This window comes from Papio anubis, chromosome 10, assembly GCF_008728515.1.
Source record: "Papio anubis isolate 15944 chromosome 10, Panubis1.0, whole genome shotgun sequence".
Classification (NCBI taxonomy): domain Eukaryota; kingdom Metazoa; phylum Chordata; class Mammalia; order Primates; family Cercopithecidae; genus Papio; species Papio anubis.
In genome coordinates this window covers 85,218,074-85,232,955 of record NC_044985.1, presented here as the reverse complement: position 1 = coordinate 85,232,955, position 14,882 = coordinate 85,218,074, and the positions used below count along the sequence as shown (strand labels likewise).

At 38.7% G+C, this 14,882-nt stretch overlaps 1 protein-coding gene across 1 annotated transcript in view; it reads right to left on the bottom strand.

Moving 5' to 3' along the window:
* STRADB (STE20 related adaptor beta) overlaps nucleotides 1-14,882 on the bottom strand; it is a 29,541-nt gene that overhangs the window by 5,793 nt on the left and 8,866 nt on the right. Inside the window, exons 4-6 of the mRNA XM_003907807.4 lie at nucleotides 4,645-4,744; nucleotides 1,649-1,770; nucleotides 283-391 (exon numbers count right to left, since the gene is read on the bottom strand). Of these exons, the coding sequence (XP_003907856.3) occupies nucleotides 283-391; nucleotides 1,649-1,770; nucleotides 4,645-4,744 (331 nt within the window). The remainder of the gene's footprint in view (nucleotides 1-282; nucleotides 392-1,648; nucleotides 1,771-4,644; nucleotides 4,745-14,882) is intronic.

The window sequence follows — 14,882 nt, the reverse complement described above, 5'->3', positions numbered from 1 at the left end:
GGTCTCCATTAAAAGAGGGGTAGGAAGCTGAAGGGAAGAGACAGCCTGTGCAAAGGCATGGAATTCTTGGAAAAGCAGTGGTGGTTCACTGATCATCATACCAATTCTTACCTTTCTCTGCAAACTAAAATTCAACATGCACCAGATATAGAAATATACCATGAAATCTAAAATCAGTCATTAGACTTATAAATTAAATGTGGCAAATCATAAATCTAAAATCCCAACTCATCTATATAATTATAACATCTAGGCTAAATTATTTAAAACCAGCATTCTTACCATAGGCCATAAATGGAGAAATAACCCAAAGCCAGCTGCCAACAGTGAAAACTGTCCAATAAGTTGTAATATTGGGATGCCGGAAAAAGTGGGAGAGAATCACGGCTTTCTAGGATAAACACACAAGAGACAAGACATTTAAAAATAACCCTTTTTTCCTTATGATGAAAATGGCAGTCGTGGCAGCTAATGCTCAAGGGCGCTCATTAGTGAAAGCACTGTTCTTAGTGCTTTTATCTATTTAAATCTCACAACCACTCCACGAAGTATGTGATATTATGATTCCCATTTTTCAGAAGACAGCACTTAAAAATAAGTTAGAAAACCTGTCCAAAAGCATGCAATTAATAAAAAGAAGTGAAGTAGAATGTGAACTTAGTTTCTCTCTAGGGTCATACTCTTAACTGTACTATGTTCTTCTTATAAAAACATTTTAAAATACCTAAAAATCCCTCTATCGCCACCTCACAGAGACCCACTGTTAACATTTCATACGGTTTCTCCTAGTCTTTTTTTGTTTGTGTAATATACATGTGCACATATAAATATTTTAAGAATTGGAACAATATCCAAATAAAATCCTTTCCCCCTTTATATCAAAAATGATTCGTGACAATAAAAATGGTATTATAAGATACCTGAAATGCAATTCTGTCAAAATTTGTCATTTGGAAATTAATTTTGCTTATCTGGATGAAAAGGAAACTGTTTTTTATTTCTTCCATTGCCCTATGTGACTATTTAGGATGGGACTAACTAGGGGTATTGTAAAACTCCAGACCTGCATTTTGAATATGATATTCATTTGAAGGAGCAGCAGTTACCAAAGTTGGAATACATGTGTTCTTTCATATAATGAATCTGGCTTCCACATATTCTTTCCAATTCTGTAACTGCATGTTAATTAGAAGAAATCTGTATTTCCCTAACAGAAGAATTATTAGTTTGGGGGAGAAAATTCTTATAGATGTAATCGCCTCAAATAAACATTATATTAAATACAATCACCCCTTAATATCCATGGAGCGTTGGTTCCAGGACTGCATCCCCTGACTGCCTCCCACACACCACCCCATGAATGTACCAAAATCTAAGAATGCTCAAGTCCCTTGTATAAAATGGCATAATATTCACATATAAGCTATGCACATCCTCCTATATACTTTAAATCATTTCTAGGTTACTTATAATGTCTAATACAATGTAAATGCTATGTAAATAGTTATGCTGTGTTTTATTTGTACTATTTTTTATTGTATTATTTATTTTAAAATATATGTTTTCTATTCACAATTGGTTGAATCTGCAGATGTGGAACCAGTGGATACAGAGGGCCAACTGTGTATCATTTTCTTCATATTGTTACCTGTAAAGCTTTCAGGCGTTCTTCATTGCAGTTTTCCAGATTTGTAATTTTTATAGTTACCAGTGTTCCCGTGGGAGTATGCCGTGCAAGATGGACAGAAGTCAAGTTGTCAAATCCTCTTCCTATAATCAGGCATAAAAGTCATGTTAGTAATCAAAGAAGAAAAAAAATTGACAATTTAGACTTCATCAAAATTGAAAAGTCTTGCTCTTCAAAAAGTACTGTTAAGAAAATGAAAAGGCACACTACTCATTCAAAGTATTAATAATACTTATCAAGCAATCCAATTAAAAAACAGGCAGAGGATTAAACAGGCAATCCACAAAATAAGATATAAGAATAGCCAGTAAGCATATGAAAAGATGCTCAAGATAGAGAAATGCAAATTAAAACAGTGACACACCATTACATATCTATTATAATGACTAAAATTGTGGCTTGATAAATCAACTGCGATATACTCACACAATGGAATGCTACTCAGCAATCCCCTGTCCCCACTCCTAGTCCCTGGCAACCACCAATCTGATTTTTGTCACATAAATGGCGTCAAAAAGAACACAGTCGTCAGCTTCTTTGGTGTTTAGCTTCTTTCGCTTGGCATATGCTTCTGAGACTCATCCACGCTGTTGTATGTATCAGCAATTAATTTCTATTGCTGAGCAATAAACAATTGTATGGCTATACCACAATTTATTTATCCATTTATAATACTGATGGTTATTTAGGTTGTTTTCAGTTTTCGGTGACTATAAAGCTGCCAAAAACATTCCTATATCTATAATGTATAGGTAGACATATGTTTTCATTTATCTTTGGCAAATATCTACGAGTGAGATTGCTGGGTCATGTGGTAAATGTATGCTTAACATTATAAGAAGTTGCCAAACTGTTTTCAAAAGTGGCTGAATCATTTCACATTCCCACAAACAATGTATAAGAGCTGTCACTGCCTGACATACTCACCAGCATTTGGTATCGTCAGCTTTTTAAATGTAAAACACCTAGAGTGGCACTTGCTAGCAGCCACCTAATAAACGTTAGTTAACTCCCTCTCTCCATGGTCACCAAATTTTGTCAGTTTTATTTTTGAAATGAAGTTAATCTCAAATTCATCTCCTCTCCTCAGTGTCAGCGTCACTGACTTAGTCTGAGCCCCATCCTGTCGCCCTGGATGTATGCAGTGACTCCCTCATATGCCCTGCATCCTCAGCCAGGGCACACACCAGAATTACTGAGGGAACTACTGTAAAATGCCTCTGCCTTGACCCCACACCCCAGAAACCTTGGTCCAGTAGCTCTATGATGGAATATAGGTGTTGTAATTTTTAAAAAGACACAGGTAATGAAGATGACACTTCTGGTTGTGCACTGCTGATCTACTACATCTTCCTGACTGTTGCCTGAGCTGTTTTAAATTTGGCATTTTATCAATGGCAGGTCCTGCAGCAGCTGAGAGCTTAGATCCTACAGTCAGAAAGATCTGGTTTCAAATCACTAACTGTATGACTATCTCGGGGCCTCAGTGTCCTCATCTGCGAAATGGGAGTGGCAAAGGGTTAAAGGAAAAAAATACATACTAAATGTTCAGCATCATGCCTGTTAGATGGTATTATTGTCATCACGATTCCACAATGTCTCTCTAGCAGAAGGACAGTAAATTCCAAATCTCCACCTTAAATCATCTGAGTAATAAGGAGGGTAGGTTGTGGACGCCATTCTAAATCCAACCACATGAAGTCCTTCACAACGCGTTCCAAACCTGCCTTTCCAGATTCATCTCCTACCACTGCCTACTCTCCCCTTGTCCCCACTTGTAGTCACAGAGGAACTATATGGTATTCTCCCCTAACCATCCTTCCTCAGTCATTTACTGAGGTAAACATGTTTTCATCTTTTTAGAATTGGCACCATCTGAAACTCCTTTCTAATTTTGGGGCATTTGCCACTATGTGTTATTTCAAAAAGGTTAGATCCTTACTCTCCCTTAGTCTCCTTGACCTTGGTATGTGACTTATGCTTGGCCAACTGGAACATGGAGTGAAGGACAAAGCAGCAGCAGTCGTCAGAGCTTCCTGCAGTGGGCCAGCGTCTGGTGGTGGGCAGCACATTCACTAGGCTGCTCCTATTCCACAGTCCTGGTTCTTGTCATGCAGCTTCTCTTGGCTTCTTCCAAACCTATTTCTCTAGCCAATAATTCTGTGAGTTAGCAGCATTGTTCAAATATTCCTTTTTCACTTAAGTTAGCCAGGATTGTTTATGTTGTCTATAACAAAACCTATGACTAGAATATCTAGCAAACTCTTCCTCATTCAAGATCCAGCCCCTTTTTGCCATTTCTCTTAACTCCCAGAGGTGGTTCGTTGTATGCTCCATCTTCTCCGTTCCCATAACACTTAGGACATACCTCTACTAAAGTACTATATTGTGTCTTCATCTTCCTAGAGATGATGTCAATTCCAAGTGTTCTCCTATGCTTTGTTCCCCTATTTGTTTAACAGATGTTTCTGAATATTCAGAGCAAATGTTTCACATATGTAAAGCTATAAACAATAACCCATCCTATTCCACACTTAACTGAAAAAGCTTTCTATTACAAATGGGATTTTAGGTAAATTTTTAAACTAAGAAGCAATTTAGTTAACGGACTGTGACTGAAAAGATTTATCTGACTTGATTTTACTTCATACCCAGTAAAAATTATACCCATAAAATAGATGCTTCCCACAATAAACACACAAATAATAAGTATTTAGTGTCTTCCTCATGTAAATGTACTTCAATGGAAAAGTAAACGTTCTAGACAGTAATCCTGAAAAAATCTGAGTCATTATTTTAAGATAGACATAAATTAACTGAATCCACTTGACTGACACAATTAGCATCTAGTTTTATGCTGGAGGTAACAACAGAAAAAACTTGTCTACAAAATAATATTTTTGTCATCAATTTAATTTCTAACACTGAAGGGTCAATTAGAAATTCAGAATTATTACCTATTTCTACTTGGAGCTCGTAGTGAGAAACGTTGGTGGAACATACTACTTCGCTTGCTCTAGTGGATGGAGGTGACCAGGAAAGGGTTGGCTCATCAACCTGCATTTGTTTTTAAAGATAAAAACAAAATAGATGAAATTCTTGGTCCCCCTGCCCCAATATAAAACACTGGTGTTATATTTTCAAACACAGAGGTGCTCATTAGGAAGGTACTGCAAGGTGGCTTAAGAGACTGTTTTAAGATCTAAAAGGAATTTACCAGTTGCTCATTGATGTTAGTTAGAAAGCCATTAGCCTATGGAGAGGGCAGGAAAAGGAGATTTACAGATAGCAAGGAATACTTTCCAGTGTAATTTCCAGTAAAATGTTTAGGAGTTGCGAAGAATGTTAATTCTTCAGGATAGCTGACAAATGTACCAAGCGAAGAGCTGCAGAGACCTGTGAGGGATATTCTATGCTTGTGCTTTTGCTTCAGGCTAGAGCCATATTTTGCACAAGGTACATGCTCTGCTAGTGAAGATGTTAACAGTCAAGGAACAGTTTCCAGACTGCAGCCTATTAAAATTGCTGATGAAGTTTTTAGCAAGATGAATCAGATGGGAGGTCAGAAAGAAAAATCAAAGGAGACAGACCTCCTAAGTGTATGACCAAGTACTGATAGGAGGTCTCATGGTGTGCTTTGGAGTGAGAGTCAGGTTTGCACCTGAATACAGTGACAGTGAAATAACACGAAGGTATGAAAAGGAAGACGCCTAAACTACTGGCTTCATATGATAGCCATGAGGGTCTCCCAATGGACGTAAGTACTCCAACTTAGGAGCCTCTACAGACAGGTGGCAGGGGAAGGAAAAAAGGGGAAAAATAACATTACTATGTGCTAGGAATTGTGTTAACTCCTTTTCACATTCTTAGCTCTTTTTAATCAAGAGACAGAGATGGAGTTTGAAACAGTCACAGGATTAAATGTTCCCTAAACTTTAAGAGAGCAGGAAAAAAGGAATTACAAACCCATGGCTAAAGATGAATAAGGGTGACTATTGTTCAAGAGGAATGAAAGAATGTAAAAAGAAATTCTACTATACGATTGGAAAAATCCTGATGAGAAAACAAATCAAAATAAAGCAATTTAGTTTCTCTTTTTTTCTGCCTCTTTACAATCTGATGGAAGCAATTCAGTTTCTTTAAAACAGGTAGTCTCCAGATAAACTCAGATTTAAAGACCACATAAAAGAGACAGAAAGAAAATATAACAGTTTTAAAATTTTTTAAGTGATATCAACCTGTAAGCCTGTCAGGAAGGCTAGAGACATAATGAACTAAGGCTCATAGTTCATAGGCTTGGAAAAAACAGCATAATGTTATGGGGTGATGGACTAAAATCAGAACTAATCAGTGTCTATTTTGCTTCCATCTATTCCATTAGGGAATTAGTCTTATTTAAACTAGAAGGGACACTTGTAAATAACACTTGTAAATAAACTTGTGAGTAAGTATTCAAAGCTCTAAAAAGGTTGTTTTAAATAGGTTCAAACCTCCAGGCCAAGGGCAATTACACTTAGGATATGAAGTTTGCAACTATGGTAGAACTCAGATGAAAAACCAGAATAGAAGTAGCAAACAATGACCCAATTTTCAAAAAGGGAGAAAACTACAAAGGGGCAAGCTTGATGCTGCTGCCCAGTAAAGTCAGAGATCAAATTATTCGATAGTGAACTATGGGCACTTTAAAAAGCCACATGGTAATCCCAAGAAGACAACTCGGATTTACTAAGAGCAAATCATCCCAAACTAACCCCACTTCTCTTTTTCACTTGATGACCAGTTAGATGATAGAAAGCAAAAATTATGGCAAAGTCCTTGACTTTGCTCTGTTAAACTTTTTAATGACTTCCTGAAAATGAAACAGGCTGGCTTGAAAAAAGAAAAAGTATGGATCATGCATTGCTGGGCATAGCTAATTACCGAAAAAAAAAAAAAAGGCAGGACTCACAATCATCCTGCAACTAGAAGAATGGGCCCAGTTCAATAAAATTTTACAAGGATAAATGCAAAATCTTGCACTTAAGTTAAAAAACAAACAAACAAACAAAAAACAATAGCCTAAATACAAAATTGAGGATACCAGGTTTATGACTTGGAGGTTTCAGTCAATAGCATGACAGAGAAGGTTAAATAAAAGCATAATATGGAGCTACATTTACAGAAGCAAAATTGAGCAGACTGGAAGAGACAAGAGTTTCACTGTGTTCTGAAATGATTAGATAGTATCTGGAGCACTATGGATAATTGAGACACCACAGTTTAAGAGGGAATTATAAAGTGGTGACTGTAAAATGGTGATGCCTGGAGAAGGCCAACCAAGTCGGTGAAGGTTCCAGCAACAATGGAGGAGTTGAAAATATTTAATCTGGAAAAGAAAATATTAAGAATATATATAGTTGCCATTTGCAAGTGACCAAAAGACTAATATAGAAGGGTAAACAATTGTTCAGCGAGAAGAGCTGAGATCAACAGATAGAAGCTCCAGGAAGTAGATTTCAGTTCCGCATAAGAAACGTGGAGTAACCGGTGCCATCCAAGTGTAGTTCAGGCATCAAGCTGCCTCTTTCCATTATCCTCTCTCCACTGATATATTTGGAGGTTGGACGACCACCATTGACAGTAGTTGAGCTACACGGAGGTACAAGAACTGGAAGTGAAGAGGGAATGGTCAGCAATTGGAAGGCTAGAAAAAGAAAAGTTTTGATGCCCACAAATGTCTGCTTGCAGTGAAAGGAAGTACTGTGATATGAATTTCAAGTACTTTGACAGCTGTCATTAGTACTCCATTATACATTAAGCTGCCTCTAATGATTGGGTTTCCCATGTAACTTTTCTATAGAGTGGATTGATGATACAATGTAAGGGCACCATTTCCTCTGGCACTGGGAGACTGGGTTTATAATGAGCTTGATTAATGTGGATCTGATACTGAAATATGGATCCACTCTAGGTTTGCTGACTAAATCCAGTTTCTGATCCAAGAGGCTGAGGAACATCATGGTTCAATAATCAAGCCAATGAATAGCACTCTGAAGTGTTTTCAGAGAGATCCTGCCAGACTTTTACTTGTGGTGAAACATACCTTTCTGTATGTTTCTATTTTTCTGTGATGACTATTTTTCTACAATGGAGCTCTTTTTATTTACATTTCTACAATGAACTCTCAGAGATATTGTAGAGAACACTCCCTACATAAGTTGAAAATTAGACTAGATGGCCTCTCATGAATCACTGTAATGCTAAAATTGCATTATTTTAAAAAGCAGCATCTCAGGTCAAACACCACAGCCTTTCATTTGCAAAGGTTAACTATAGGAAATGAATTTTCCTACAGATAGAGGGGTTTCCAAAGTTACAGGAGACACAAATCACTTGGAAAACCAGACTGTCCCCCAAACATGATATTTTAACATAAAATTTAATCCTATCTACAAAGTCCAGGCCAATGGAGAACAAGCTGTCCAAAGAAAAGACAACAGATGGTGTTTTACAGCATGACTCAGAGAGTGCACAGGGAAGTTTTTCTAGTCATCAGGCACCAGTTTCCAGCTGGTGTCAACTTACATTATACAACTTTTCCAATTCATGTTTCCACGAGAGACTTCAGATTATGCTTCTGCTTCTCTCGCTGAAGATTTTAGTCTAACTCTACTAACAGAGAGGGATGTGACATTTCAATCCTTAAATTATAGAAAGGCTCCAACCTGGAGGTTTAAAGGATTCAGGTGGCAGCTGTGAACATTTGCTTACTTCTAGGCCTCTCTCGGTAACAGCATGGAGACAAGAATCACTTTACTTTCTGCCTCACCCAAAGGGATTTACTTGAATTAAAACTCAGACTGGGAGGGAGGTGGAGAAAGATGGCTGAATAGAACCCTCTAGCAATCTTCCCCCACCCTTCAGGAACACCAAATTGAACAACTATCCAAACAAGAAGCACCTTCGTAAGAATAAAAAATCAGGTGAGCTATCACAGTACCTGGTTTTAACTTCCTATCACTGAAAGAGGCACTGAACAGGGTAGGAAAGACAGTGTTGAATAGCTGATGCCTCCCCTCCCTCATCCCCTGGGGAGGGAGAGTGCAGTGATTGTGGGACTTTGCACTGGAACTCAGTGTTGCCAGTCACAGCAGAAAGCAACACAGTAAAGAATTCAGCCACCGCCCAAGGAGGGAGTATTTAGATCAGCCTTAGCCAGAGGGGAATCACCCATCCCAGCAGTTGGAACCTGAATTCCAGCAAGCCTTGTCTGCCACCACAGGCTGAAAGCCTCTGGGGTCCTAAACAAACCTGAAAGGTAGTCTAGGCCACAAGGACTGCAATTCCAGGGCAATTCCTGGTGCTGTGCTGGGCTTGGAGCCAGTGGACTTGGGGGGCCCATGACCTAGTGAGACACCAGCCAGGGCAGCCAAGGGAGTGCTTCTGTCACTCCTCTTCTAACCCCAGGCTGTGCAGCTTGTAGCTCCAGGAGATTCCTTCCTTTCCCTTGAGGAGGGGAGAGGAAAGGGTGCTTGGTCTTGAATAAAAAGGACTTTGTCTTACAACTTGGATTCCAGCTCAGCCACAGTAGAATAGGGTACCAGATTCCTGAGGCCCCCATTCCAAGCCCTAGCTCCTGGACAACATTTCTAGACACGCCCTGGGCCAGAAGGGAAACTGACCTAGTTCTGGCAGGATCCATCACCTGCTGACTAGGACCTTGCGCCTTGAATAACCATCAACACTACCCAGGCAGTACTTGCTGTGGGCCTTGGGTGAAACTCAGGGCCATGCTGGCTTCAGGTGTGAACTAGCACATTCTCAACTGTGGTGGCCACAGGTAGAGGCTCCTTCTGCTTGAGTAGAGGAGAGGGGAGAGTAAAGGGGGCTTGGTCTTGCAGCTTGGGTACCAGCTCAGCCACAGTAGGCTAGAGCACTAAGCAGACTCCTGGGGTCCCTGATTCCAGGCCTCGGCTCCTGGATAGCACTTCTGGACTGGCCCTAGGCTAAACGGTAGCCCACCGGCCCTGAAGGGAGAAACCCAGGCAGCCCACCGGCCCTGAAGGGAGAAACCCAGGCCTGGCAATATTCACCACAAGCTGACAGAAGAGCCCTCGGGCCTTGAGTAAACACTGGCAATAGCCAGGCAGGACTCTGCTATGGGCCGGGGACAATGGTGGCCATGAGACTCCTTCTGCCTGAGGAAAGGAGAGGGAAGAATGGGAAGGACTTTGTCCTGTGGTTTGCGTGCCAGCTCAGCTGCAGTAAAATAGAGCACAAAGTAGATTCCTAAGGTTCCTGACCCATGGCCCTGCCCCCAGAAGGCATTTCTGGACCCACCCAGGGCCAGGTGGGGAGCTCACTGCCCTGAAGAGAAGGACACAGCCTGGCTAGATTTAACACCTGGTGACTGAAGAGCCCTTGGTCCTTGAGTGAACATCCAGCTGGGCAGTGGTGGCTGCAGGCCTGGGGCAAGACCCAGCACTGTGCTGAGCTTCAGGTCTGACCCAGTGCAGTCCTAGTTGTGGTGGCAACAGCAGTGCTTGTGTCACCCCTCGCCCAGCTCCAGGCAGCTCAGCATGGAAAAAGAAACTGTTTGGGGGGAAAGTAAGGGAAGAAAACGAGATTCCCTGCCTAGTAATCCAGGTAATTCTCTCAGACCTTACCCAAGACCACCAAGATGGTACCTCTGTGAGTCTGCAAGAGTTACAGTTTTGCTGGGCTTGGAGTGGTCCTAATGCAGATAGAGTTGCAGTGACCAAAGACTTAGATCACAATACTCAATTCCCTAAAAATACTTGGAAAGTCTTCCCAAGAAGAATGGGTACGAGTTAAGTTCAGCCTTCAAAGACTACGATAAATATGTAACGCTTCAATGTGCAGACATTAATGAACACCTACAAGCATCAAGAACATCTAGGAAAACATGATTTCACCAAATGAGCAAAGTAAGGTACCAGTGACCAATCCCGGAGTGACAGAGATACGTGACCTTCCAGACAGAGAATTTGAAATAGCTGTTTTGGGGAAGTTCAACAAATTTCAAGATAACACAGAGAAGGAATTCAGAATCCCATCAGATAAATTTAACAAAGAGATGGAACTAATTTTTTAAAAATCAAACAAATTCTAATTCAACTGACATACTGAAGAATGCATTAGAGTCTCTCAATAGCAAAACTGATCAAGCAGAAGAAAGAATTAGTGAAATTGAAGATAGGCTATTTGAAAATACACAGAGAAGACAAAAGAAAAAAGAATATGAAAGAATGAAGCACACCTATAAGATCTAGAAAACAGCCTCAAAAGGGCATATCTAAGTTATTGGCATTGAAGAGGAGGTAGAGAAAGATATCAGAATAGAAAGTTTATTCAAAGGGATAATTACAGAGAACTTTCCAAACCTAGAGAAAGATATCAATATCCAAGTATCCAAGAAGTTATCCAAGTATCCAAGATTATCAATATCCAGTATCCAAGAAGGTTATGGAACACCCAGCAGATTTAACCCAAAAAAGACATTTAACAATCAAACTTCCAAAGGTCAAGGATAAAGAAAGGATCCTAAAAGAAGTAGGAAAAAAGAAAGAACATATAAAGGGGCTCCGATACATCTTGCAGCAGACTTATCAGTGGAAACCTTACAGGCCAGGAGAGAGTAGCATAATATATTTAAAGTGCTGAAGGAAAAACCTTTCTTTTTTTTTTTGAGACGGAGTCTCACTCTGTCACCCAGGCTGGAGTGCAATGGTGCGATCTTGGCTCCCTGCAACCTCCACCTCCTGAGTTCAAGCGATTCTCCTGCCTCAGCCTCCCGAGTAGGGGGGATTACAGGCGTGTGCCACCACGCCCAGCTAATTTTTTGGATTTTTAGTAGAGATGGGGTTTCACCATGTTAGCCAGGATGGTCTTGATCTCCTGACCTTGTGATCTGCCCACCCTGGCCTCCCAAAGTGCTGGGATACAGGTGTGAGCCACCGCACCCAGTGAAAAACTTTCACAGTTTATCCAGTGAAAATATCCTTCAAACATGGAAGAAGAAATAAAGACTTTCCCAGAAAAACAAAAGCTGCGGGATTTCATCAATGCCAGATCTCTCCTACAAAAAATGCTAAAGGGAGTTATTCAGTCTAAAAGAAAACAATGTTAACAAGCAGTAAGAAATTATCTGAAGGTACAAAACTCACTGGTAATAATAAATACATACATAAAAACAGACTATTATAACATTGTAATTGTGGTATGTAAACTACTCATATCGTGAGTAGAAAGATTAAAAGATGAACAAATAATAACTACAATACCTTTTCAAAAAGAAGCATAAGAAGATATAAATAGAAACCACAAAAAGTTAAAAAATAGGAGGAATGAAGTTAAAGTGTACAGTTTTTATTAGTTCTCTCTTTGCCTGTTTGTTTCTGCAATCAGTGTCAAGTTGTCAGTTTAAAATAACATGTTATGTTATTTGCAAGCCTCATGGTAACATCAAATAATAAAATCTACAACACATATACACAACAAAAATGAAAAACAAGAAACTAAAACATACCACCAGAGAAAATAAACTTCACAAAAAGGAAGAAGACAGGAAGGAAGGAAGAGAATACACAACAAATAACAAAAGCCAGCAGTTAAGTCCTTATCAATAATAACACTGAATGTCAATGGATTAAACTCTCCAATGAATAGACATAGAGTAGCTGAATCAATTTTTTAAAAAGATTCAATTATCTGTTGCCTACAAGAACCATACTTCACCTATAAAGACACTCATAGACTGAAAAAAAATAAGGTAAGAAAAATATTCCATATAAATGGAAACAGAAAAAGAACAGGAGTTGATATACATGTATATCAGGCAAAATAAATTTCAAGGCAAAACTTATAAAAAGAGACATGGAAGGTCGTTATATAATCCTAAGCAAAAAGAAAAAAACTGTAGGAATCACATTACCTGCCTTCAAATTATACTACAGAGTTATTGTAACCAAAACAGCTTGGTACTCGTATACAAACAGACACACAGACCAATGGAACAGAACAGAGAACTCAGAAATAAATCCATACATCTACAGTGAACTCATTTTTGACAAAGATGCCAAGAACATACACTGGGGAAAGGACAGTCTCTTCAATAAATGGTGCTGGGAAAACTGGATATTTGTATGCAGAAGAATGAAAGTAGACCCATATCTCTTGTTATATTAAAAAATAAAATTGAAATGGATTAAAGACTTAAATCTAAGACCTCAAACTATGAAATTACTACAAGAAAACATGGAGGAAGTTGTCCAGGAAATTGGTCTGGGCAAAGATTAATTGAGTAATACCCCAAAAGTAGAGGCAATCAAGCAAAAATGGACAAATGAAATCACAGCAAGTTAAAAAGTTTCTGCAGAGCAAAAGAAAAAACAAAGTGAAGAGACAACCCATAGAATGGGAGAACATATTTGCAAATTACTCATCTGACAAGGGATTAATAACCAGAATATGTAAGGAGCTCAAATAATCCAATTTTAAAAATCTAACCATCTGATTTAAAAATGGGCAAAAGATCTAGAAATAGACATTTCTCAAAAGAAGACATACGGTTCTGGGCACAGTGGCTCACACCTGTAAGCCCAATACTTTGGGAGGCTGAGGTGGGAGGATCACTGGAGGCCAGGAGTTCCAGATCAGCCTGGTCAACATAGTAAGACCTCTTTTAATTAGCTGGGTGTGGTAATACATGCCTATAGTCCTAGCTTATCAATAACCTGAGGTGAAAGGATTGCTTGAACCCAGGAGTTCAAGGCTGCTGTGAGCTATGATTACACCACTACAGTGTAGCCTGGGTGGCAAATCTTTTTGGCCATCTCCAAAAAAATAAAAATAAAAACAATTGTTCTTTAAAGATGACATACAAATGGCAAACAGGTATATGAAAAAGTGCTCAACATCACTGATCATCAGAGAAATGCAAATCGAAACTACAAGGGGATATCATCTCACCCTAGTTAAAATGGCTTTTATCCAAAAGACAGGCAATAACAAATGCTGGTGAGGATATGGAGAAAAGAGAACCCTCATATACTGTTGTGATAATGCAAATTAGTACAACTACTATGGAGAACAGTATGGAGGTTCCTCAAAAAACTAAAAACAAAAAACAAAAAACTACCATATGATCCAGCAATCCCACTGATAGGTATATATCCAAAAGAAAAGAAATCAGTATATCAAAGAGATATATACACATCCATGTTTATTGCAGCACTATTGACAATAGCCAAGATTTGGAAGAAACCTAAATGTCCATCAACAGATGAATGGATAAAGAAAATGTGGTACATATGTACAATGGAATATTATTTAGCCATCAAAAAGAATGAGATACTACCATTTGCAACAACATGAATGAAAGTGAAGAACATTATGTTAAGTGAAATATGGCAGGCCCAGAAAGACAAACTTCACATGTTCTCACTCACTTGTGGGAGCTAAAAATTAAAACAACTGAACTCATGGAGCTAGAGAATAGAGGCCAAGAAGGGGTGGGTAGACTGGAGATGGTTAATGAGTACAAAAATATAGTTAGATAGAATGAATAAGATCTAGTATTTGATAGCATGACAGAGTGACTACAGTCAACAATAACTTATTGTACATTTTAAAATAACTAAAAGTATAATTGGAATGTTTATAACACAAAGAAATGATTTATGCTTAAAGTGATAGATAACCCATTTACCCTGATGTAATTATCACATATCATATGCCTGTATCAAAATATCTCAAGTACCCTATAAATATATACACCTTCTAAGTACTCCAATTAAAAAAAAAACCCCTCAGATACTACGTCCTATTTTATGAAGAGACAGGTAACCAGAAGACTAGAGTATTAATGAATAAAAAGCCAAATAACAGAAATAAAGACAGCTGAAGATAGGGCTGGGGGTTAAATTATAAGCAAAATTAACTGGGATTCACTAATTTTGTAGCGAATAAGGCATTTGCAAGGTAGGTTCCATTCTGTAGTAAAAAATGCAATATAAAGTATGGAATAAGGAGAAGAAAACATCCCAAAGAAATATCCTAAGATATATCTAAGATATACAGAAGCAGAGCCAAATAAAAAGTATAAGTGGAAAAGCTTCATAGATACAATATTTGAACGAATTCTTTATGGATGAGGAAGAATTTCAGAAGCAGAAAAGAAAAAAGAGTATTTCAA